Below are 23495 nucleotides of genomic sequence, written 5' to 3'. Positions count from 1 at the left end.
TGGGAAAAGCGGATGGTCAGCCTCTGGAACCCAGGGTATCAATCTGTATGCTTTAAGAAGCTTTTTGACCAACGGAATTCATCGTAGAGAGTTCGTGTTTAAAGCATTGTCTTAGTCGATAACTTGAGATGAATATCGTGTCTGTGATTTTCGAGAGTCCTTCTTTTTGCCAAGTTATAAACTTTTATGTAATAAAGATCGGGTAACAAAACGTCATACGACTTTGAAAACCATTTCCTTTGAAACAAAACAACCAATCAAAATTCGCAGATACGATTTCGGTGTGTGTTTTGTGCTGATTGATACTCTACGATTGAGCCGGTTTCATATGGTAACCCTGTGGTCCAATAGCTTGATAACACCACTTGTTTTGTCAGTTTTCGGGGCGTGCAACATACAGTATTAACAAATCGCTAAATGTAGATATATGGTCGTGATCTACGTTTATTCAGCTTTAAAACGATGTTTTATTCGCAATATTTTGTTAAATATTCGCCCGTCACGGCGCATTATACGAGAACCGGTCGACGACCCTTTTCATTATCCTTAACATCTCGCGTCCGTTTTATTACGGTCACAACGGCAAAAATTGTGATTGAAAATTCAATTCAAAAACAGCGCGCGCTCGTTTGAAATAATAGTAATAATTGCCGATGCCTATTCTTTATACATAATATTTAATTACATCATCACAGAATTTCAAGTACTAATGGAGTCATCTGTTATAAAAAGTAGAATCCAGATAAATGCGATTCGCTGCTTTCCAAAGTTTAATCTGCTTGACCTGGTTGAACTTTTATTGAGGGAAAAGGAGAGAAATACGAAAATGCTAAATTTTGTAAGCGCTTTGATTGCGTGAAATGGGGTTCATAGTATCGACAAGGACTATGATGATCGTGGTCTCTTGGTATCGATGATATAGATTTTTCAAGAACTGATTTTGACGTCACAAGAGATTTTCGACACGCCGCGCGCGCTACAAACTAGCGCTTCGATGACGTAACAAACAACAAAACAGGTTGCGCCGTACCTTGGCTCAGTTCAACTTTCGCTGCAGTATGCGGCTCAGGAGTAGGAACAGAAAAACTAAAGCGTCAAAGAAACCCGCTCAACACGATCGCTACTTCAAGGTAACATTATTAGTTGTTTACCCCTTGTATTCTCTTGCTAAGCTTTGTCTGCTTTGACTCATAATAATTATATTTAAAATTTGACTTGATACAGAAAATAGCAAAAAACTGCATTCCTGTGGAAGAACTTCCGTCATTAGTAAAGCATACAAGACACATACAAAAATTTATTCCAGGTAAGTTATGTGTTAAGGACAAACGGGTGTGGCATAAAGGGTAGGTAGTGTAGGGCGAAGGGGTTCATTTTGCTTGCATAATATTTTTGGCACTGAAATTCTATAATGGACGTATGATTTTTTTGTATACCCTGAGATCGATGGATTTACAAAGTCATGAGCTGGTCATGAGCTTTTCGCTACACTACTATTTCTTAATCCAATATAAATGATTAAATAGCAGATTCTTTTGCCTACCTTTCAGTTCAACGGTATTTTCGATGCAGATGTAATCACGCATGCACTGTTATCACCAAATGGACAAAACAGGAAAGAGACACGTTTGAGCGGTGGTAGGCTTTTTCAATGAAAGTGTTGAAATACAGTTAACACCCGCGTATAAGAACCGATAATTTTCAACAGGCCGAATAAGTTCTGATAAATCGGGGTACCTTTCAACAAATCAGGCTGTTTAGGTTCAATAGGTCTTTAAATCATCTACTCCTTTTGTTTATAAGAACTTTTTTTTATAAGAACGCTCATGCTGAGATTTCACCAAATTCTAAGCATATGCTAAGAACATACCGTTGCTCAGATAGCAACAAAAAAATGTCAGGGGCGTAGCCAGTGGGTGGCCTAGAACCCCCCAACCCCCTTTAGCAGCCAAAAAACACAGTAAATGTTTGAGACATTATCAAAATTACAGGAGAAAATTCCTTGAAAATTCCTTCCCTCCTGTTAAAAATCCTGGCTACGCCGCTGTTGTTCTTATATGTAAAAAAGGGTGCTTTTAAAATTTGAGCTTGCAGTTTTTTAATTTTTAGGTTCCTATACGTGGGTGTTTACTGTACTATGAAGGAAATATGGAACGATAGATGTCCCCCTCCCCCAATTTTTTTTTAGCTTCGGCTATGATCAATTATTAGGTAATTGCAGTATTTCTAATTCCCAGTTACAAAGGCTTGGCTGATGCACACCCAAGACAAAACAAGTTTGTGCAGATATCACAGAGACTCCCAAACAAGGTAGATGTCAACCTTGCTATATAAGGCGTAAGTTTTTGCGCGTGTCCAGACGGGGAGGGATAAGGGGTCTGGACCCCACCCTTCTCATGTGACGAGATGAGTTTGACTCCGGTTGACCCCTTCGTTGCTAGTTAAAACGACTGTTAATTTTGTCTGCATTTGAATAGAAAAGTTTCTAGATCTAGTGACCTATTACCAGAGCTAAGGATGGCGATTTGAGCTAAATTGATCAGAGAGATAGACACTACTCTGGGCATCACCCTGCGGTTTTTTTGCCAGACACACCCTCGCACCACAAAGCCCTTTCAAGACGGTTTCAAAACGAGGTCGACATTGCCATTATACGCGCGGAGCATCAGAGTGACCGAATTCCGTTTATTATATAAGGTATTGTACCGTTCTGTACTAAACACTCTTAATTTTTTTCCAGAGTATTGCAGACTGTATACAATTCTACTACTCGTACAAAAACAGACTGACGTTCAAGAGAGAAGAGGTTGGGATCATCATTTATTTCTGTCTTTCAATTCACATACTATTGTGACGCAATGTTTGGTAACAAAGATCCGTACCCCACAACTCCAAATAGTCTCGGCCTCTGGGCTTGACCAGAACAGTTTCTATGAAAAGAACGTATTTTTCCACCAGGAAAGATACCAAAATATCCCCCTATCCCCAATGGATATTCCGGGGGGCCAGGGGGCTTATTTCACGCAATCAGTCATTAATTTAGATCTCCGTTTCTCCCTTAGAGGAGGGCTAAAGCCCTAAGAAAAAGCTGCAAACATTAATGGGACACTCTAGATATATCAAGGAAGCAAAAAAGGAATAAAACACAGAAAGGGGAAATCATGAGCCGTGACCTTATCGAAAGAATAAGAAAATAGCACGACGGCGTTGACGCAAACTTGTACTTGTTTCCTATTATCATGTCACGTGCACAATGCTAGTGTTCATAAAGGAGTGGACTTTTGAATATCAAATTTTAGCGACAGCGAGCAAACACGGCATGAGCGTGAATGGCAACAGGAATGAGAGGAACGGGAGAAGTACAAATACAAAGACATTATCGCATGAGATCAGTTTATGTTAAAGAACTTCTCTTGTTTACAATCAAGTCAGCCTTGGAAATATTGATCTTTGACTACTACTGCTGGGTTGATGGCCTGCAATAGAAAAGAAAAACAGGGACAGAAGTTAATTCATTCTTAAGTTTAGAGTATTAACATCATCGTATTATCATGATTGTTCTCCTAGGTACTATATATCTATCTATTATTTTATTTTATCTATCTTTTATCTAACTATCAGCCGGAGAAGCATTTTTCGGTAGACGGGATGTGGCTATGTCATCGATGGAGCGTCTAAGTTCACAATTCGTGTGCCGTGCGGATGACTAAACGCATCACAACTATTCATGTGGGATTCCACAAACCTAGATTCCGCCTCTCCCCTAACGACGTGTTGTTTTAGTAAACGGTTGGCCACGAAAAAGTCATGACGTACAGTTCCTTAAAGAGACCAACCCAACATAACCAAAAGACAATGATTACAGTGTAAGGTCAATCACGCCGCCATTTTACACTTCCGCGCAATACCCCGTGACTCAACGAATCCATTTGCATCGGCTAATTCAACAAGTAACTGAGAAACTTTCAATCAAATAAAATAAATAATGAATCGGACTTCAATCGTGGGTGATTATTTTAAACTTTTCTGCAAATAAACCGCTGTAATTTCAATTGCAAACAATAACAAATAAAAACTCGTATTTTAATGTCACAATTAGTTTCGATCCTTCGAAAATTGCTGCTATTGTAAAGCATAATTAGTAGGGTGAAGTAGCCCCCTTAAAGCCATACAAAATTAAAGAGACAAGGATGCACTTACTTGGCCCATTCGACATTGAGGATAAGATGGTCATAGCCGAAACCAGAGAGAACTTCGATAGCACGTGCGGCGTCTTCACGATGAACAAAATTGATGAAGGCAAAACCCTAAAAACGGGGATGTGTCAAGTACATCACAATATAATATTTCAAATAAGGTTGCACTCAGAGAATCCATGTATCATAACCCGCAGTGCTTCATGGGTTTGATACCCATACAATCCTACAGCTTCAAAAGCTGTAGAATTCAACCAATTCAACCTATGAACATTTCTTGAAGCACTATGGGTTACGGTACATTTGATTTTCAAGTGCAACATTGTTTGAAATAGGTGTACATATGTACACTGTAATAGGATCCAAAGCCTAGAGCACGTCATGATGTGAACTCCGTTTTGCCATCACAGATGGCCAAAAGACAACATCTGAGAATTCTGTATTTCTAGTAAGCAAAGAAAACAGTATTTTTTTTCTTCAAAATACTATTGTTTCAGAGTGAGATTCCATTGTGTTTTCAATAGCAAAGTTGATGATTTTACGGATGGATAGTACCATATGCACCTTTGATTGGTTGGTAAACTTGTCTTTGGCCAGGAAAATCCTGGAAATAGGGCCAAGTGGGCGGAAAAGCTCTTGTAGATCGGACTCTCGCGTTTCTTCTGAGAGGTTGGTTACGCGGATTGTGGCTGTTTCATCTACAGGAAGCAATGGAAGGCAGAAAAGATAGGAGAAATTGTATAAAATATGGATGAGAAATATTCAAAGACATTTATGAATACATCAACTGATAGACAGACTAACTGATAAGGCTAATACACAAGATAGACATGCAAGTCAGATAAACTACTGGCTGACAGACTGATCTGTGAACAGACATGGACTGACAGACAGAAATACATTGTAAACAACATAAAGATAAAAAACAGTAAAGACATAAAGACTTACAGATGGACAAACAGATAGTTACACCTAATTCAAATAAGTTTGCAATCGAGAATCCATGTGTCGTAACCCGCTGTGGTTCATGGGTAGCGTATAAACGGCTGAAACCTTGTATCTGAATGCTATGTGAATGTTCATAAAAATGCAAACAAGAATTCTACAGCTTTTGAAACCTTGATTTGTATTTCTTTTATGCTTATTCGCTTATTTACACTTGATACCCATGAAGCACTGGGGGTTACGATACACAGATTCTCCAAGTGCAACCTTATTTGGAATAGGTATATACAAATTCTTAAGTGTAGTTGCAGATGACAATTGCAATTACTGTACCTCGTTGAGACCTGGATGGCATGGTCTCGCCCCTCCTATTAGCACCATCCCGAAGTCCAGGTGCAACATATTTTCCAGAAGTGCTAGCAGCGGCAGGATTGGCAGGTTCCGAGGGAGGGGTACCAGCTTATTATTATGTCAAGGTGTTTAGACATCTGGTAGTATATAATGTATTCAAATGGATATGAGACTAGCACTGAAAATCTTTGATTGAACTAGACCAAACGCTTGGCACTAGGCACAAATGCAAAAGTATGCATGTGACCAAAGTCAATTGTTTTATGTTTATTTGCATGCATTTGCATTTTGAACAGTACATACATGAAAAGAACAGCATTTGTTCAAGGCCCTTAATATTCTTCTGCTAGTTGGCTAGGGCATTGAGCCTGGAAAAAAAAGACTTTCTACATTGAAGCAAGTACTGACTGACTAAATTTTAGTCAGCAAAATACTCTTTCCTAACCAGCAGCTGGCACTGAGGGATAGCCTTGTGTGCTCAACACAACTGTACACCAAAAGAGTAAGGATACGTTGTCCAGTGCCATCATCTTCCTTAAGCTGTTGATGGATAACCTCAAGCTGGTCCTTGTAAGGACACTTGGTGGTCCAATGATCACCCTTGCAGATACGGCACTGGACAATCTTTTGGCCGGACAGCTTTTTCAATGGATCCTCTTCAGTTGCATCAGGGTTCTGCAAAGCACAATTGAATGACAGACTTAAATCATCAAGATGAATCAAATAAGAGCTGGTAAGCAACAGCAAAATAGACAAGGATTGAAAACCTTGGATTGGGTAGAAAGATGTTTTGAAGAAGCTCATAGTTACAGTACCTCTTTGTTGGATGTGAGTATCAGAAACACATCGTCGCACACATTTGTAGTTGTCTTATTTGGGCCAGGCTTGTCATTCTTTGAGTCCCCAAATTTCTTCCACAACTGAAACACATGGCAAATACTTATGCTCACATGCGTTTCTTTTCGTTTTACAAGTATAAAAGGGATGGCAAATACAGTGCAATAAAAACACTGTCACAGCATAAAAAAATACATCAAATACCATACCTTTCTCTTTGCAATTTCCTTGGCTACTCGTCTTGTTTCTACTCTATACGTGGTTATGATCTACAAGGCAGAAAACCAATAAACTATCATTTATCAAATACGTCTTTGATATAAATTTACCTTCGACCTATTGTGGATTTTGGTTCAAACATCAGGAAAAAAGCATTAGCCAGTGCCTACTGGTCGTTTCCTAATAATTTTAGAAAAAAAAAACAGGTTTGGCACAGGTCGTTGGCGCCTAAAGGCAGTATAGTACTATATGGCCAGATTTACCTTTACACTGTTTGGTGATTACACAGATTGTGTGCTAGGCGACATGACGGAAAAACCTGGAAACGCGCAATTCCAGATAGAGAGAAGACACATATTCTTACAATGGTTATAGGTTCCTTGTATTAGCAGGGCTTCTGGAATTACGCGAAAAAAAACTCAAAATTACGGGGGATTGTTTGCTAAATTACGCTCTAAATTACGCAGAAAATCAATCACTACCCACTAAATTATGCGGGATTTTGCAATACATCTCTCTTTAAAAATCAAATTTTGCGGGATTTTTTACTGAATTACGCGCTAAATTACACGGAATATAAACTGTTACGCCCAAACTACATTTTGCACCGAAGGAAAGCACGAAACAACTTGAAAAGGTTTATTTTTGCATGAAAATATCTTAGGCGATATTTTTAAAAAGGTATTTTATTAGTCCTAGGCCTTGGCGGTTTAGCAAAGAACGCCTAGTCATTTTATTAGTTTTCAAAATTCAGTTCGAAATATCGCACTCTTACGAAGAATATCAGTTTTTTTAACGAGAAATAGAGGTAAGAACCCTAAAAGAACACATCAGCTGTGCACTTAAATGTTTTGTCTTTCAAAATTAAGCCAAATTACGTGGGATTAGCACAAATTTGTGGATTAAGCAGATTACACGGAGAAAGCCAAATTACGCGCTTCTGGACAAGCGCATAATTCCAGAAGCCCTGTATTAGGGACTGATTTTCAAAACACAAATAACGTGAGGCCAAAGTGCACATAACCAGATTTTGGCTTTTTAAGGTAATTTTTATTTGATGATCATTGCCCTGTGTATCAGTTCAAATTTCAAAGACACTTTACATCAATTTAAAAAATGTTGCACTTGATATTTTGTTTGCTATAAGTTACCAAGTACTCAGAAAAATTCTCCGCCTTATTCAATGTGAAATGGGCTTATTTGAAGCGTCATGTCATGTTTTTCTGTCATGTCGTGCTAGGCTTGTTTTAGGTTACTCTATATAGTGTTAGTAAGCTTATACCTTTTGCAGTTTACCCTCATCATCCCGCTTGTACTCTGTTACTATTTTATTTTCCCCTTCTCTGACTTCTGATGACGGTGGAATTTGACCTGAGTAACACATAAAAAAATGAATCACAAGAAATACTGAGATGTGAGCATACACTATAGTTTACTTTCTGATAATGGCCAAGTGGACAGCTCTAATTCTAGACACCTTTTCGATTCCCTGTTTTGCAATCCAGGGACCGGTTGCACAAAGCCTGGATAAGTTATCCGCCGAATAGGCGCTAACCGCCAGATAAAATTCCGATCCAGCGGATAGTCATCCCCAGATGAAATAGCATTGCACAAAGCATGGATCGAAGGCTGAATAACTCTCTGCTGAATCCCCATCATTGCCACTAAATGGCTTCGCATTTCCATGGTAAATATGCAAAGCATGCACTGTTTTTCCTTCAAACAAAATGGTGACCATTGAAAAAGCTACTAAAAGTGCCAGAAAACAAACAGTTTATCGAGGCTAAGTGCATGTTAATCATGGAATGATAAAAGGGGATAGTGTTTAGCTTCTTCCTGTCTTTGGGAGTCACATTTTTCGACAATACAGACTACTGTATATAGTTTGATTCCAGTCCTGCCAGAGCTGCATGTTACTTAAGTTCGTAGTTCATTGTGAATATACCAACTGTAAAAAGAGTTGTTTGCATGTGTTTTAACTTTCACTGTGTCTAAAATTAATCTAAACTCTGGCAATAAATTTGAAAACAAGAAGTCATTTTTTTTCACATTTATTTAGTGGATAAGATTTTATCCCACCTCTATCATTCGGATTACTTTAACAGCTGGATAACTTTTATTTGGGCTTTGTGCAACTGAATCACGCCACTCGGATAACTTTTATCCGCTGGATAAGGATTTAACAGGTGGATAATACTTATCCAGGCTTTGTGCATAACCGGCCCTAGGTAAATATGTGGATTTTTTTAGTTCCTATGGCACACCCCTGGCTACGCCTGAGACTGTACCTGTCAGTCCTGTTTCGCCTGCCTCGTCAACAAGGTCAGCCCAGCTTGGCTTCTCACTGAAATCATGAATATTTATTTAGATAGAAAAACATGTGTTTTTTTTGTCAACAAGATCACTACCATTTGGCTTCTCACTTAATAAGCATATATACTTGTATGAAAATATTATTTTGAGAATCAAGATGTTTACCACATACAGTAACTTTGAACCCACAGAAAAGCAACAAAATTCATTTTTCTTAAAGCCACATTGTTACCAGTTTACTTCCGGTTAATTAGATAACAATCTCAGATTATTTTATTAACGGAAAACTTGTGAGAGTACTGTGTCTACTGGAAGTATCTTTGAGGATGTGATTTAGAGCGGATGGCCTCTTAAATAGTGCAGATTAAATCTCTATTGTCTTTTAATGATTGAGGTTTCTGTCGGCCCTTAAGAAGCAAACTGGTGAAAATGCTGCTTAAATAAACATGTAACTGTAATTTTTGAAATATACCTTTACTGGACCAACATATGAAAATACATAAATAAATCAGTAAGGGACAATTCAGTACAAACTGTATTTTAACATATCTCATTAACAATATTCTTGCTTTTATTATTGCAATGTGGAGCCTGCAGAAGCTACTGGGGAGCTATAACATGCATGCACACTAGAAAGGAGACTCGCCTTAGGCAAGCTGTCATTCGTCATTTGACATCACTGAGTGCAGAGCTCCGTAGAGAGAAGCCAGAAAGCTATAATAGAGCTAAAGATTGGCCGAAAACACATCATTGAAGCTAACACAGTCTATTCATTAGCCTAACAAAATAAAAAATAATGGAGGATTAGATAGCTTTTGAAGTGAGAAATTTTGCAACATTGTTGGTTGTCTGCACGCACACCTGAATGATGCCATTTCAAATAAGCTGGCACACTCCGTTTTTAAATTTTATTTTTTAATTCAAACGAGCGCACACTGTTTGATTTCTCAATGACAATTTTTGTTCTTGTTTTTCTACATAATTGACTCCAAACCCTTTACCGAATATACCTTATGGTTCATTAATATTCTTTTGTACTTTAAAGTTGTCGTTTGTCGTAACAGCTTTACTTATTGCTGTTTTCTTCTGGCAGTTTTAGAGGTCCGTAGTCAATGAAGTCTAATTGTGAATGACGACACCTTGCGTGAGAGCTTGCTAAAAAGGGGGCGGAGCTAGCACTTTCATAGAGCGTGTTTGTGTTTAAGAAGACAACGGAGGGGCAGTAAAGTCACAAACACTGATTTATCCAACCATTAAAAGGACAAGTTATGAATGTCCCGCAGCCATAGTAAATCCCGAAGCCCCTACCAAGGACTACAGGTTGTCGCTTGTGTTGGCTGGGTATTATGTTGGGTGTTCTGGGTAAGCTTCTGGGTATTCTGGGTAAGCTGTTTACGATACAGGCTATCTACCCTCACAGAGGTTGACTTAACCTTTGCGTTTATCGAACTAAAACTAGGCCCTAAAATTAGATGTGAACGTGGATAAATACAGTAAGAGCAGTGCTGTTTCGGGCGTTCAGTGTTACAAACTCATCCTTCACTTTTTTTTCATAATTCGCACAAAAAAGACCCGATGTCTGACTGCTGTTTGATGAATGCCTTATGAAGCAAGATCCAAATGGCAATCAAAGCGCGGATGTCGATGAATTCAAAATGGGTAAACTTACAGTAGTCATCTTGCCTGAACCATACGTTGTCTTTCATTATTATTTTCTAACACCTCTACGACTATTCCCTTGATAAAAATACACTGATTTCTTAAAGTACTCACTCTGTATCGTTATCCGCCGACGGCATTATATTTTCTTTAAAATTTCACTCCAAAATTTAGCGATTTCTCAAAGAAATTCGACGAGTGTGTAAAGCCCACGTTTAGTCCGCTATTGCGCCTTCACACATACCCAGCGGCTATTGATAAAAGTGAGTGCGCCAAACCACAATCCCTTGCGGGCTTAAAAACCAAGATGGCGGATAATGTGAGAGTCTTATTTTGATTTTTTTCATGTTTTTGTCTACTTATTGTTTGTTGTCGTTAAAGACATTGAGTCGTCTGTTTGATGCTTCTGGTTTTGCATTTTTTAGAAAGACCAAGGATTGAAAAGGAAGTCGAAGAAAAAAGGTAATTAATTATATCACTCGTGTCCGTATCTAAGCAAAACGTGCGCGTTCGACGTTAAAAAATGATTCATTCGATTTTAGATAAGCAGAAGAAGAAAAAAAAGAAAAACGATGATTCACTTGAGGTAGAATCGACGATAGACCAGAAGGAGTCTAAAAGACAGGGAAAGGGTAAGTCATACAGACTACGAAACGAGAGGAGGCACCCTGGAAAAAAAAAATGTGTTTTAAGTTATACATTTTCTTACATGAAGGGCTAATGCATGACACCTCAGCGAAACGACATTGTTCTCAGAGAGGCGGTCAATTCATACACAGTGTGGCTTTGTGTCTGCTTGTAGAGATTTGGGTCCGAGATTTGGGGGTTATTATATCCTTATATTTAATAAAATATTATGTAGAAATCTTAGTTGTCATGTCTGTTGTAAATCCAGGTCTTTACTTAACTGTGAGTCTTGCTGCTTCAATTGTTTAATAGCAGGTATTTGTACCATTTCTCTCCAGGTCGAGATTTCACTGTTAGTCTTGCTCTTCCTGGTTCGATATTAGATAATGCACAGTCAGCAGAGCTCAGGACCTACCTCGCTGGACAGGTAAGTAATGCAACTCATCTATTGCGTGGTGTATGTGGCACTTCATTCACAGCTCAGTATATGCAATACAGCACGGTAAGGAAACCTCATTCAGCCATGCAACAGTATATGCAATACAGCATGGTCAGGAAACCTCATTCAGCCATGCAACAGTACATGCAATACAGCATGGTCAGGAAACCTCATTCAGCTATGCAACAGTATATGCAATACGGCATGGTCAGGAAACCTCATTCAGCCATGCAACAGTACATGCAATACAGCATGGTCAGGAAACCTCATTCAGCTATGCAACAGTACATGCAATACAGCATGGTCAGGAAACCTCATTCAGCTATGCAACAGTATATGCAATACAGCACGGTCAGGAAACCTCATTCAGCCATGCAACAGTATATGCAATACGGCATGGTGAGGAAACCTCATTCAGCTATGCAACAGTACATGCAATACAGCATGGTCAGGAAACCTCATTCAGCTATGCAACAGTATATGCAATACGGCATGGTCAGGAAACCTCATTCAGCCATGCAACAGTATATGCAATACGGCATGGTGAGGAAACCTCATTCAGCTATGCAACAGTATATGCAATACAGCTTGGTCAGGAAACCTAATTCAGCATGCAACAGTATATGCAATACAGCATGGTCAGGAAACCTTGTTCAGCTGTGCAACAGTATATGCAATACAGCATGGTCAGGAAACCTTGTTCAGCTGTGCAACAGTATACGCAATACAGCATGGTCAGGAAACCTCATTCAGCTATGCAACAGTATATGTAATACAGCATGGTGAGGAAACCTCATTCAGCTATGCAACAGTATATGCATACAGCATGGTGAGGAAACCTCATTCAGCTATGCAACAGTACATGCAATACGGCACGGTCAGGAAACCTCATTCAGCTATGCAACAGAATATACGATACAGCATGGTCAGGAAACCTCATTCAACTATGCAACAGTATATGCAATACAGCACGGTGAGGAAACCTCATTCAGCTATGCAACAGTATATGCAATACAGCACGGTGAGGAAACCTCATTCAGCTATGCAACACTATATGCTATACGGCATGGTCAGGAAAACTCATTCAACTATGCAACAGTATATGCAATACAGCACGGTGAGGAAACCTCATTCAGCTATGCAACAGTATATGCTATACGGCACGGTCAGGAAACCTCATTCAGCTATGCAACAGTATATGCAATACAGCATGGCGAGAAACCTCATTCAGCTATGCAACAGTATATGCAATACAGCATGGTCAGGAAACCTTATTCAGCTATGCAACAGTACATGCAATACAGCATGGCGAGGAAACCTAATTCAGCTATGCAACAGTATATGCAATACAGCACGGTCAGGAAACCTCATTCAGCTATGTAACAGTATATGCAATACAGCATGGCGAGGAAACCTCATTCAGCTATGCAACTGTATATACAATACAGCATGGTGAGGAAACCTAATTCAGCTATGCAACAGTATATGCAATGCAGCATGGTCAGGAAACCTAATTCAGCATGCAACAGTATATGCAATACAGCATGGTCAGGAAACCTTGTTCAGCTGTGCAACAGTATATGCAATACAGCATGGTCAGGAAACCTTGTTAAGCTGTGCAACAGTATATGCAATACAGCATGGTGAGAAACCTCATTCAGCTATGAAACAGTATATGCAATACAGCATGGTCAGGAAACCTAATTCAGCTGTGCAACAGTATATGCAATACAGCATGGCGAGGAAACCTAATTCAGCTACTGTATGCAACAGTATATGCAATACAGCATGGCGAGGAAACCTAATTCAGCTACTGTATGCAACAGTATTTATGCAATACAGCATGGCGGGGAAACCTATTTCAGCTATGCAACAGTATATGCAATACAGCATGGTCAGGAAACCTAATTCAGCTATGCAACAGTATATGCAATACAGCATGGTGAGGAAACCTAATTCAACTATGCAACAGTATATGCAATACAGCACGGTCAGGAAACCTCATTCAGCTATTATGTTGGCTGGGTATTATGTTGGGTGTTCTGGGTAAGCTTCTGGGTATTCTGGGTAAGCTGTTTACGATACAGGCTATCTACCCTCACAGAGGTTGACTTAACCTTTGCGTTTATCGAACTAAAACTAGGCCCTAAAATTAGATGTGAACGTGGATAAATACAGTAAGAGCAGTGCTCATTCATTCAGCTATTATTCAGCTATCATATACACTGCACATTAAATGTGCAGTGTATATGAAGGACCTTTAAAGGGGAGGGGTGAATAGGTTTGCAGATCGGCGGATTCTGCCCCTAAATGCTCACGGATTACGGATTTTGATGATTATTTCAGCGGATTGGCGGATTTTGAAAATACGGCGGATCACTGATCTGTCGATAATTTGGGCGCAGATTTCGGATTTTGACTGCTTTGACGGTTGAATTTCCTTTTTAAATGAATTTCAATCAATGATATTGTTTATCTGTCAAACCAGGCGGATGTAAAAATATCTAATCGGATCCACACATTTGCCCCTAAAATGTAGGAGATCTGCGGATTTACATACCCCTATTCACCCCCCTTTTAAGTTACACATAAATTTGTTTACCATGCAGTGTATGTCGCACAACTCCATCCACCATTGTAGTGTTTGCACAGTGGGGTAAATTAGTCACACAACCTCCATCAGTCACAGAACTTCATTCACTGTGCGATGTACAGTAGTTTAGGACAGCTCCATCACACAATCTTATTTAGTCACACAACAGCTTCATGCACTGATCAGTGTATGTACTGTATTTCTAGGAAAAGTCAGACATGCAACTTCATGCTCTACACCCGTATATACTGTATGTCTAGGACAAGTCAGACACAGAACTTCTTGCACTACACTTGTTCTGTAGGATAGTCATGCAATTTTGCTCACTGTGCAGTATGTGTGTGATATTGTAATGGTCTTAAAAGTTCTCACAAGCAAGCCAAACTCCATGCTCTTGTTGAAATCCACAGCCCGACGTAATAATAGGCTGTGAATCTAAGACCGACCCTTCAATACCGACTAGCCCGATATTTTGGGATAAATTTGAGGTGTTTAGGAAAGATCACATATCATCCGGAGGTGGAGTATTTATCACAGTCCAAAACAATCTTAAAGTCGTTAAGGAGCCTCGCTTCGATGTAAAGGGCTGCGAGATCATTACAGCCTCTCTCCAATTCTCCAGGACCAAAAAGCTGTACATCACCAGCTTTTTTAACCCTTCATCAGTTGACCCTAAGCCGCTTGAACTGCTTGATGATTACCTCAGCAAATTGTATTACCAAGTTCCCCCAATTGACCCTCTTTGGGGATTTCAATTGCGGTGGTATTGACTTGCCAAACCATTGTCTACACCAAGAACTGCCCGTGCACATTTGTGATCACAGCCTTCTTGATCTTGTCGATAAGTTTGGGCCGATACAGCATGTGAGATGGCCAACTCGCATTGATCAGACACTTGACTTGTCATTCTCTTCACTGCCAAATATTATCAGTGCATGCCATGTTACAACAGGTATTAGTGATCATGACGCTGTCCTGTTTGAGGTTGACCTCACACCTAGCTACACTCCCAAGCACCCTCATAAAATCTACCAATGGCACAAGGACAACCATCGCTTTACTTCGGGCTGCTCTTGCATCCTTTGCAACATCTTACCTGGCATCGTGCCCCTTGGAGAACCCCTAGGAGAATTTGGCAACAATAGCCAAAAGCATTTTAGAAGCAACCGACAAATCCGTCCCTCATACAATGTCTAAAGAGAGACGTCACCTTCCTTGGGTCAGCCTGTCAATCAAGCGCTTAATTAACGAGAGAGATAGAGCTCGCAAAAAAGCCAGGCACACAGGAAAGGTACACCATTTAAACAACTACAAACGTCTTCGTAATGTCACCTCCAAGCCTCTCCGTGCTGCGCATGACAAATACGTCCAAGAGGTAATGGGAGGCCTATCCTCTCATCCATCGAACGGCCCCCAAGCCTACAGTAACACCAAGCGCGCATCTCTTACCACAAGCTATTAAGGACGGTATCCAGTGGTATGCCCACCTTGCACTTCTGACACCAGCAAAGCAGAAGCATTGCACGTTGCAAGTGTTTTTACCACTTAGCTGGACAAAATTCCTCATCTTCCAGAAACTCCTTACAGTGATGCTGCCAAGATCAGATTAATAGTATCAAAAAACAGCTGCTGACCATGAGACCTGATAAGGCCTGTGGTCCTGACCTCATTTCAGCTAAAATCTTACGGGAGGCAGCAATGGAACTCGCCCCAATCTTTGCAAGCTTTTTCCAGCAGTCTTATGACCTTGGATATGTCCCATCAGCATGGAAAGAAGCAAATATATCAGCTATCTTTAAGAAGGGCCTTTGCTCGGATCCCACCAATTATAGACTGGTGTCGTTAACATCTCTTGTCAGCAGCACCTGGCCATCAACTCTATCATTAGCCCTCATCAGCACGGCTTCTTGCAACGATTATCGAGACTCAACTAGTGTCTGTTATACACGACTGGGCTACGACTTTGAACAATCATGGTCAGGTAGACGTTATATTCTTAGACTTTGCCAAGGCTTTCGACTCGGGTACCCCTCAAGCGACTTCTCTTGAAAGCCCACCATTACGGTTTTAGGGGAAAATTACATTCCTGGTTTAGGTGCTTCCTCTCTGCGTGTTGTCCTGAACGCGACTTCCTCAGACTGGTCACCTGTCATCTCCGATGTGCCCCAGGGTACCATGCTCGGCCCCACCCTTTTTTGCTGTTTATGACCTGCCGAACACTATCTCCTCAAACCCACAAGTTGTTTGCGGATGACTGTGTACTTTATCGAAATGTAAATTCTGAAAACGACCAACTCAATCTGCAACATGATCTCTCGTGTTTAGAAGCTTGGGCTGAAACTTGGCAGATGTCTTTTCCGCCCAAAAAATGTATGAAGATGAAAATAACACTAAAGAGGTCTCCTTCGGTGTCCCAATTCCTGTACAACGTCCCCTTAGAGGGTGTTGGCTTCCAGAAATACCTGGGTGTTATAATCATGAGCACACTAAACTGGGACATGTAGTGCGTCAAGAGAAAGGCTAACAGGGTTTTAGGGGTGCTCCAACGAAACTTGTCATCTTGGCAGTGCCAACAAGGAGCACTTTACATACCTCTCCCTTGTGCGGGCCCTAATGGAATTTGTAACAACCGCATGGTCCCCCCACACATCTAAAGGAATTAACACCATCGAATCAATCCAACTCTGCACTGCCTGCTTCATAAAGCATGATTGCCATCAGACCAGCAGCATCAGCAAAATGATGTCTGACCTCAGTTAGGAGTCCTTAAAAGATTGTCGGGACAAAAAAGATTTGGAACTTTTCTACAAAATCCAACACCCTTGTGAATATAAAATTTCCTGTAGAGATCACACCTGGCTCCTCAAGAACCAGGGGACACAAGCTTAAATATAGGCAGCTACCTAGCGGAGTAAATCATACAAATATTCATTTTTCACCCGAAGTATCCCTATGTGGAATAGTCCACCAGACACAGTAATCAAGGTCAAACATCTTACGACCTTTAAGGCAGGCCTTTAGCTGGCCACTCCATTGCAACATTAGACTCAGCTAAATGCAATCATACCATTTAAATATTTTTAAAGATACTGTATATGAAATACTATGAGCTTATATCCCCACCTCATTTACAATATTTGCACAATCTGATAAATTTCTCTCTGCTTCACAGATAGCCAGAGCCGTTGTTGTCTTCAATGTTGATGAGGTCATAGTTTTTAATGAGTCTAGGAAATCCCTCGACAAGTCTAAAGATGGCGTTAGTAATTTCCATAGCAAGGCGGATGCCAATCTACAGCTTGCACGCATTCTACAATACCTGGAATGCCCACAATATCTCAGAAAAGCTTTTTTCCCAAGACATAAAGACCTCCAGTATGCAGGTTTGCATAAAATATGTTTTTTTATTTGTATGGCATATTTCTTGGATATTTTGGTAGAAAAACAAGTTTCCAACAAGTTTCATGGTTGCCACTCATCAAGGGATTTATAAAGAATCATTGTTACTATACTATACTATACTATACTTCCACTATATCATACTTACGTCATACATCACTTACATAAATATTTGGTGCAAAATTTGACTGGATCCATTTTTTGTAGCAGAGTGTTGTTTCTGTGGCAGCATGAAGCTCGTTGTGCTTGTTTTAAGTTGACAGCTTTGGTTGGCAAATTGTAACTAGGTTATAATTGCATTAATAAGAAATTGCATTTTTTGCTAGAGCTGTTGTAGGAGGAGTGAGAGGATAGTATGCACTATAAAATAACAAAAATTATATTGTTTCTCTTGAGGTTCCATATGTGTTTTCTTAGTTCAGTTGAGTTATTCTGTGTTTGGTGTGTACTGTATGACGCAATGTGGTTTCTTTATTTTGTTTTAAAGTCTTTTTCGGTGAATCCTATGTAAATTTTGAGGTGTGGTTGTCCTTTCATGTACTATCTTTAAAAGGGAACTTGTTAGTTTGCTGAACAAACGTGATCATCAATACTAATGGCATTAGAATTTTGGACTTGAACTTTTGGACTTGTTTCACAGGACTTCTAAACCCCTTAGACTGTCCGCACCATATGCGTATAGATGATGACATGCCATATAGAGAGGGTGTGGTACTCGATAGACCAGTTGGACAATCAGGAGGATCCCTGGTAAATGCTGGCATGAGAAAGGAAGTGAAAATTGACAAGTGCATTAAGCCAGGAATAAGAGTCACAGTGAAACTGAAGCCAACATCTAAATCAGGTAATAAACAGAGTATAAGGGATTTTTCAGCTTTGTTTGAAAACATTAGTAGAGCTGTTGTCAACTCTTTGTTGCCTACACTCTATTGTTTAAAACCTTAAAACTACCAATAGTTGTAGTAAGACTCTGACTAAACTTTATTGTACATACCTCTATTAAAGACTCTAATTAATTCACTGGACTAAGCTGTGTGGGTGCTAAATGGATGTTCACAAAAAAACGAACCTCATGTTTTAAAAATTAAATGAGTTTTCCCTGTTTTAATTTTGAAACTTGTTTTGTCTCTTTGGCTGCTTATAGTGTAAAAATAAATTTGCAACTGGAAAGTATTGGCCAATTGCCATTAGTGATAAAACATACCATATTTGAAGGACCAATATTTTTAGGTTCTGGAATATAAGTTTCTCGAATAGAGGGTGTTACCCCTGTAGCAGGTGATTTTTTACCTTTGTGTTTCAGACCCCAAAGTTTTCTTTGGTAATGTTGTTTCCCCAAGTGCACCCAGGGCAGATGCAGGCTTATACTGGGGGTACTCTGTCAGACTGGCGCCGAGCTTCAGTGACGTCTTCACTGAGTCCCCCTACCCTCAAGGGTATGACGTCATGATTGGCACATCGGAAAGGGGAGCACCAGTGGACTGTTTAGAATTGCAGCCCTTCAGGTTCAGTAGTTTTGTATAATCCTTAATGTTTATTTGTCTACTTTGCTTCTATAGCTTCACCCTAGGTGCTGATGGCTTTGGTCCAAAGAAGGAGCTACTTTGAGAATGGTTGATTATTTGTGATTGAGCAAGGAACCAGGTTTTTGGATACCAAAATGGTGGCTGTTGATGTCACTGATAATAAAAATTTTGGTTTCCTTCTCGTAATAAGCAACAGCTTTAGAGTGGTGGTTGTTGTTTGAGCGAGGTGGGGTGAGTAGAGATGGCTGCTGGTTTAGGTGGGTAGGGTGAGGAGAGGTGGGTGTTGTTTTAGTGGGGTGGGGTGAGTAGAAGTGGGTGTTGTTTGAGGTGGGTGGGGTGAGTAGAGGTTGGTGCTGTTTGAGCTACAATCTTTTACAAAACTAATGGGAGACTTTCCCTCCCCCTTCCTCAATGCTGGAGGGCAAATGATCTTGCTACTGCTTGTGTTTTGAGCTGAGAGATCGCCTCTAACCAATATTAATCTGGGGGAGAGGGTTGGCGGTTGTTCGTATGGGAAGTGTCCCACTTACTTTTGTTGAGGATTGTAGGTGGGGTGAGGAGAGGTGAATGCTGTTTGAGGCGGATAGGGTGAGGAGAGGTGAGTGCTGGTTGAGGTGGGTGAGGTGACTAGAGGTGGGTGCTGGTTGAGGTGGGGGGTGGGTGAGGAGAGGTGAGTGCTGTTTGAGGTGAGTAGAGGTGGGTGCTGGTTGAGGTGGGTGGGGTAAGTAGAGGTGGGTGCTGTTTGAGGAGGGTGAGGTGAGTAAAGGTTGGTGTTGTTTGAGTGGGGTGGGGTGAGGAGAGGTGGGTGTTGTTTGTGATGGTGAGGTGAGTAGAGGTGGGTGCTGGTTGAGGTGGGTGAGGTGAGTAGAGGTGGGTGCTGGTTGAGGTGGGTGGGTGAGTAAAGGTGGGTGCTGGTTGAGTGGGATGGGGTGAGTAGAGGTGGGTGCTGTTTGAGGTGGGTAGGGTGAGTAGAGGTTGGTGCTGTTTGTGGTGGGTGGGATGAGTACAAGATTGGTGATAAAAACAATACTTCTTTTTTAGTATTTTCGCGACTCAGTTTATTTAATTGGAAAAACACTATTGGTAAAGATACAAATACTTATTTTGAGAATTTCGCGACTGATTCTATCTATTCGGGGGTGTTTGCGCGAGTGTACATCTTTTGTTCCATGTTGATATTTACGGCTACAGGCGGCAGCGAAGAAACATCTAATATGTCCATATTAATTGGCTCCTTTGAATGGGGTGAGCGTCTGCTTAGAGACAATCAGGACAATCCTGGACTAGATATGGGAAACATGAGCAACATCAAGGCGACCTTGGAATTATTCCTCAAAATGCGCGCGTGTTTTTTACTTCAACCCATTTTCCTAAGAAAATGGATGCACATCGCTAGTTTCGTGTCCCGCGAAAATCCTCCTGTTTCTTTCACTGTAGAAGTTCGCTGACTCTAGCAATGAAGTCTTCTCCAAGCATTGGGACATTTCCATTTCTAACGAGATAGAGTATTAATACCGTGTTAAGTCTTTTTCGATTAAACAGTATTAAAATAACAATTTTTAGTCTTTGTGGTCTTATGAGGTGTCTACGTATGGAAATTCAAAAAAATAACGCATTAAACTCTTAGTTTCTGCCTTGCTTGTGTGATTCTCGACGTAATGGTCGCTATGACTTCTTTTGACGTCAGACAGGCCCGCTCTCCTACTGGCCAGCTTAGTTTCTTTGCCAACCTGACGATTGACGCCCGATGACGTCACTTAGAAGCGGAACTAGCCATACTATTGGCTAGTACAATTTCATCGCTGGCGTAATATTTGCTATGGTGACGAATGACGTCAGTGTGTTTTATTCTCTTCATCTATTGGACGATTGGATATTTTACGGACGTGATTGGTACTGTGACAGCTTTAATGCTGTTTTCACCCCACCTAAATTACTAGAATAATTTGCCTGGTGAGGGCTCTAAAAGCCTTTTGTAAGACAGATAGGTGCACATAAGGTTTCTTCCACACTGAAGCTTTCCAAACTCCCAAATATTAAGGTCTATTTTACATTTTTTATTAGTCCCGTTCTTTATGATAATCGCCGCCGCAGATGGTCCGGCTGGTTTATTCATCAGTCAGGGGCGTAGCCAGGGGGGTGGCCTAGGGGGCCCGCCCCCCTTTAACCAGCCAAAAATACAACAAATGTATAAGACATTATCTAAAGTACCGGAGAAAATGCCTTGAAAGTCCCTTTTGGCCCCTCCTGTTTCTCCAGACACTGAAACCCTCAAAGACATTGTTATTTTTTATTGATTTTCCCCGTCTGTAGCCTTATGCTGATAGTGTTCGGTGGTTTGAAGCGCTTGGAGGCGAGTCATGATAAATAAGGGATGGGGGAGGGGGGTTGGAGGCCAAACCCTCTACTTACATATTTACTATTATTGATTTTTCTTTCTTCTGCAGCCATATGCTGATAGTGTTCGGTGGTTTGAAGGGCCTGGAGGCGAGTCTTGAATCTGACGAGAGCCTTGACGTATCAGACCCCAGTGAGCTCTTTCACCACTACTTGAATACGTGCCCAGGTCAGGGCAGCAGAACAATTAGAACCGAGGAGGCCATTCTTATATCCATGGCGGCGCTGAAGCCAGTCATTGAACGAACATTAGGTTGGAAGTATACTAGTGCTTAAAGGGCATATGCCAATTGTATTTTTCATGGGACCACGATGACAGCAGCATGACAATTAGAACCGAGAAGGCCATTCTTATATCCATGGCGGCGCTGAAGCCAGTCATTGAACGAACATTAGGTTGGGAGTATACTAGTGCTTAAAGGCCGTATGCCAATTGTATTTTTCATGGGACCACGATGACAGCAGAAGAACAATTAGAACAGAGGAGGCCATTCTTATATCCATGGCGGCGCTGAAGCCAGTCATTGAACGAACATTAGGTTGGAAGTATACTAGTGCTTAAAGGGCATATGCCAATTGTATTTTTCATGGGACCATGATGACAGCAGCAGAACAATTAGAACCGAGGAGGCCATTCTTATATCCATGGCAGCGATGAACAATGGGCTGGAAGTACACTTATGTTTAAAGGATGGATTTATCGTGGGCCCGCGATTACAGCAACAGGACATGACGGCGCTCAAGCCAGTCGTTGAACGAACTATGGACTGGAAGTATACTAGTGTTTTAAACACCAAAATGGACCATCGTGTTTCACGGTTCACTCAACGATCCACCCACGCCAAAGCTAAAGAGTTCCAGACATTGAAATGTATTTTTCTTATACTATTCTGCTTCATGATAAAGAATAAAATATTTTTATTAAAAAGGGACTCGAGTTTTCGATCCGTAGACCACGGTTTATTCAACAATCTTAGAGGGATATTAGAGGAAAGGCGGAAGATAGCCCTAAGAACCAATCTCTTAGCAGCTGTTTATTGCTCCAGAATTCGGGGTATATATTTTCCCCTCAAAACTTCGACTGGTAGTAATGTTTTAATTGTTTTCTATCGATAATTCAAACTCAAATTCAAATTTTCCATTTCGAAGTTAAAGTATCTTTAATGTGTGTATTTTTACCCCTTCTATAGTTTGCTAAAGCCAATTTAGCAGTCTTAACAAGCACTAGTCCAGGAGATAAATTTCAATACCGGTAAAAAATAATTTAATTATTTGACAAAACAAAAGCATCGACCAAAACGCAATGATGACACACGCGCTTTTTATTCCTTAATCCATTCAATAGTTTTCAGTAAGTGGATATTCCGGCACCTACTGCATAGGGGAGTTTTCTTCCCACAAAAGTAGACCAAATATAGACAAGACTATGAATAACCATTTGAAAAGCAAAAGAATGATGAAAATTATGACCTTTTTACAGAAGTCCGTGTTCAAGAAAAGAAAAAGAAATAGAGAAAAAAATAGAGAGAAACAATAGTACCTTCGAGTATTGTAAAGAAAACTCACGGGAATGAATATATTTTTGGGTCGAGTTATCAAGGGTTCCAGCTATCGTTAAATAGCTAACTGTAATCACGAACCCGCATTTATTTTAAATTGTTATTCCAGTTTTAAGGTTATTTGCCAGCCCCGATTCAACCAAAACGGCCATCATTTCTTGATAGCTCTGCTACAAATGTATTTTTTATTCCTGGTGTTGTTGGTGTTAACAACGTGGGATGGTTCTGTTTTTTTTTTTTCCCGACTTTGTTTTATGTTTCCGCAGAGTCGTCGCCCTTATATTTTTATCATACTAAACGATAAATAAATTCACAGTTTTCTGCATATGATTTTTGTTGTAGCTTGCTTGATGTAGCCATTTTATTTGTACTGTTGTCAGGGGTGAACCAGGTCAAGGTCACAATACGAACGGCTGGTTCACAGTAGCGTTTATT

The 23495-nt window shown here is 40.4% G+C and overlaps 3 protein-coding genes across 8 annotated transcripts; 2 read left to right on the top strand and 1 right to left on the bottom strand.

Annotated features, from left to right (window-relative positions):
* The first annotated feature begins 780 nt into the window (after positions 1–780).
* On the top strand, positions 781–4092 carry LOC116614601. 2 transcript variants are annotated; one of them, XM_048731082.1, is made up of 6 exons: positions 781–1130; positions 1225–1306; positions 1551–1638; positions 2238–2310; positions 2741–2806; positions 3063–4092. In XM_048731082.1, exons 1-6 carry the CDS (start codon positions 1059–1061, stop codon positions 3099–3101), a joined length of 420 nt encoding a protein of 139 aa, XP_048587039.1. In that variant the 5' UTR covers positions 781–1058; the 3' UTR covers positions 3102–4092. The 2 variants fall into 2 exon arrangements, with proteins under 2 accessions (XP_048587039.1, XP_048587038.1); XM_048731081.1 differs by having other exon boundaries at positions 2741–4092.
* Positions 3380–10766, bottom strand: LOC5507244 (eukaryotic translation initiation factor 3 subunit G). The gene is made up of 10 exons (XM_048731080.1): positions 10635–10766; positions 8837–8892; positions 7831–7919; positions 6539–6598; positions 6308–6412; positions 6005–6167; positions 5475–5600; positions 4761–4894; positions 4201–4307; positions 3380–3476 (listed from the first exon to the last, which is right to left on the bottom strand). Exons 1-10 carry the CDS (start codon positions 10658–10660, stop codon positions 3458–3460), a joined length of 885 nt encoding a protein of 294 aa, XP_048587037.1. The 5' UTR covers positions 10661–10766; the 3' UTR covers positions 3380–3457.
* On the top strand, positions 10119–23390 carry LOC5507245 (putative methyltransferase C9orf114). Of its 5 annotated transcripts, XM_048731076.1 has the most exons (10): positions 10119–10223; positions 10946–10982; positions 11063–11152; positions 11486–11574; positions 17352–17562; positions 18219–18422; positions 18882–19083; positions 21552–21702; positions 21989–22025; positions 22532–23390. In XM_048731076.1, the coding sequence occupies exons 1-10, from the start codon at positions 10134–10136 to the stop codon at positions 22615–22617; spliced, it is 1197 nt and encodes a 398-aa protein (XP_048587033.1). In that variant the 5' UTR covers positions 10119–10133; the 3' UTR covers positions 22618–23390. The 5 variants fall into 5 exon arrangements, with proteins under 5 accessions (XP_048587033.1, XP_048587032.1, XP_048587035.1 ...); XM_048731075.1 differs by lacking the exon at positions 21989–22025 and having other exon boundaries at positions 21552–21739; XM_048731078.1 differs by lacking the exon at positions 22532–23390 and having other exon boundaries at positions 21989–22429.
* The last annotated feature ends 105 nt before the right edge of the window (positions 23391–23495 follow it).

The sequence above is a fragment of the Nematostella vectensis genome, chromosome 8 (genome assembly GCF_932526225.1).
Source record: "Nematostella vectensis chromosome 8, jaNemVect1.1, whole genome shotgun sequence".
Taxonomy (NCBI): domain Eukaryota; kingdom Metazoa; phylum Cnidaria; class Anthozoa; order Actiniaria; family Edwardsiidae; genus Nematostella; species Nematostella vectensis.
The sequence above is the reverse complement of the archived record's forward strand: the minus strand, read 5'-3'. Positions and strand labels throughout refer to the sequence as shown.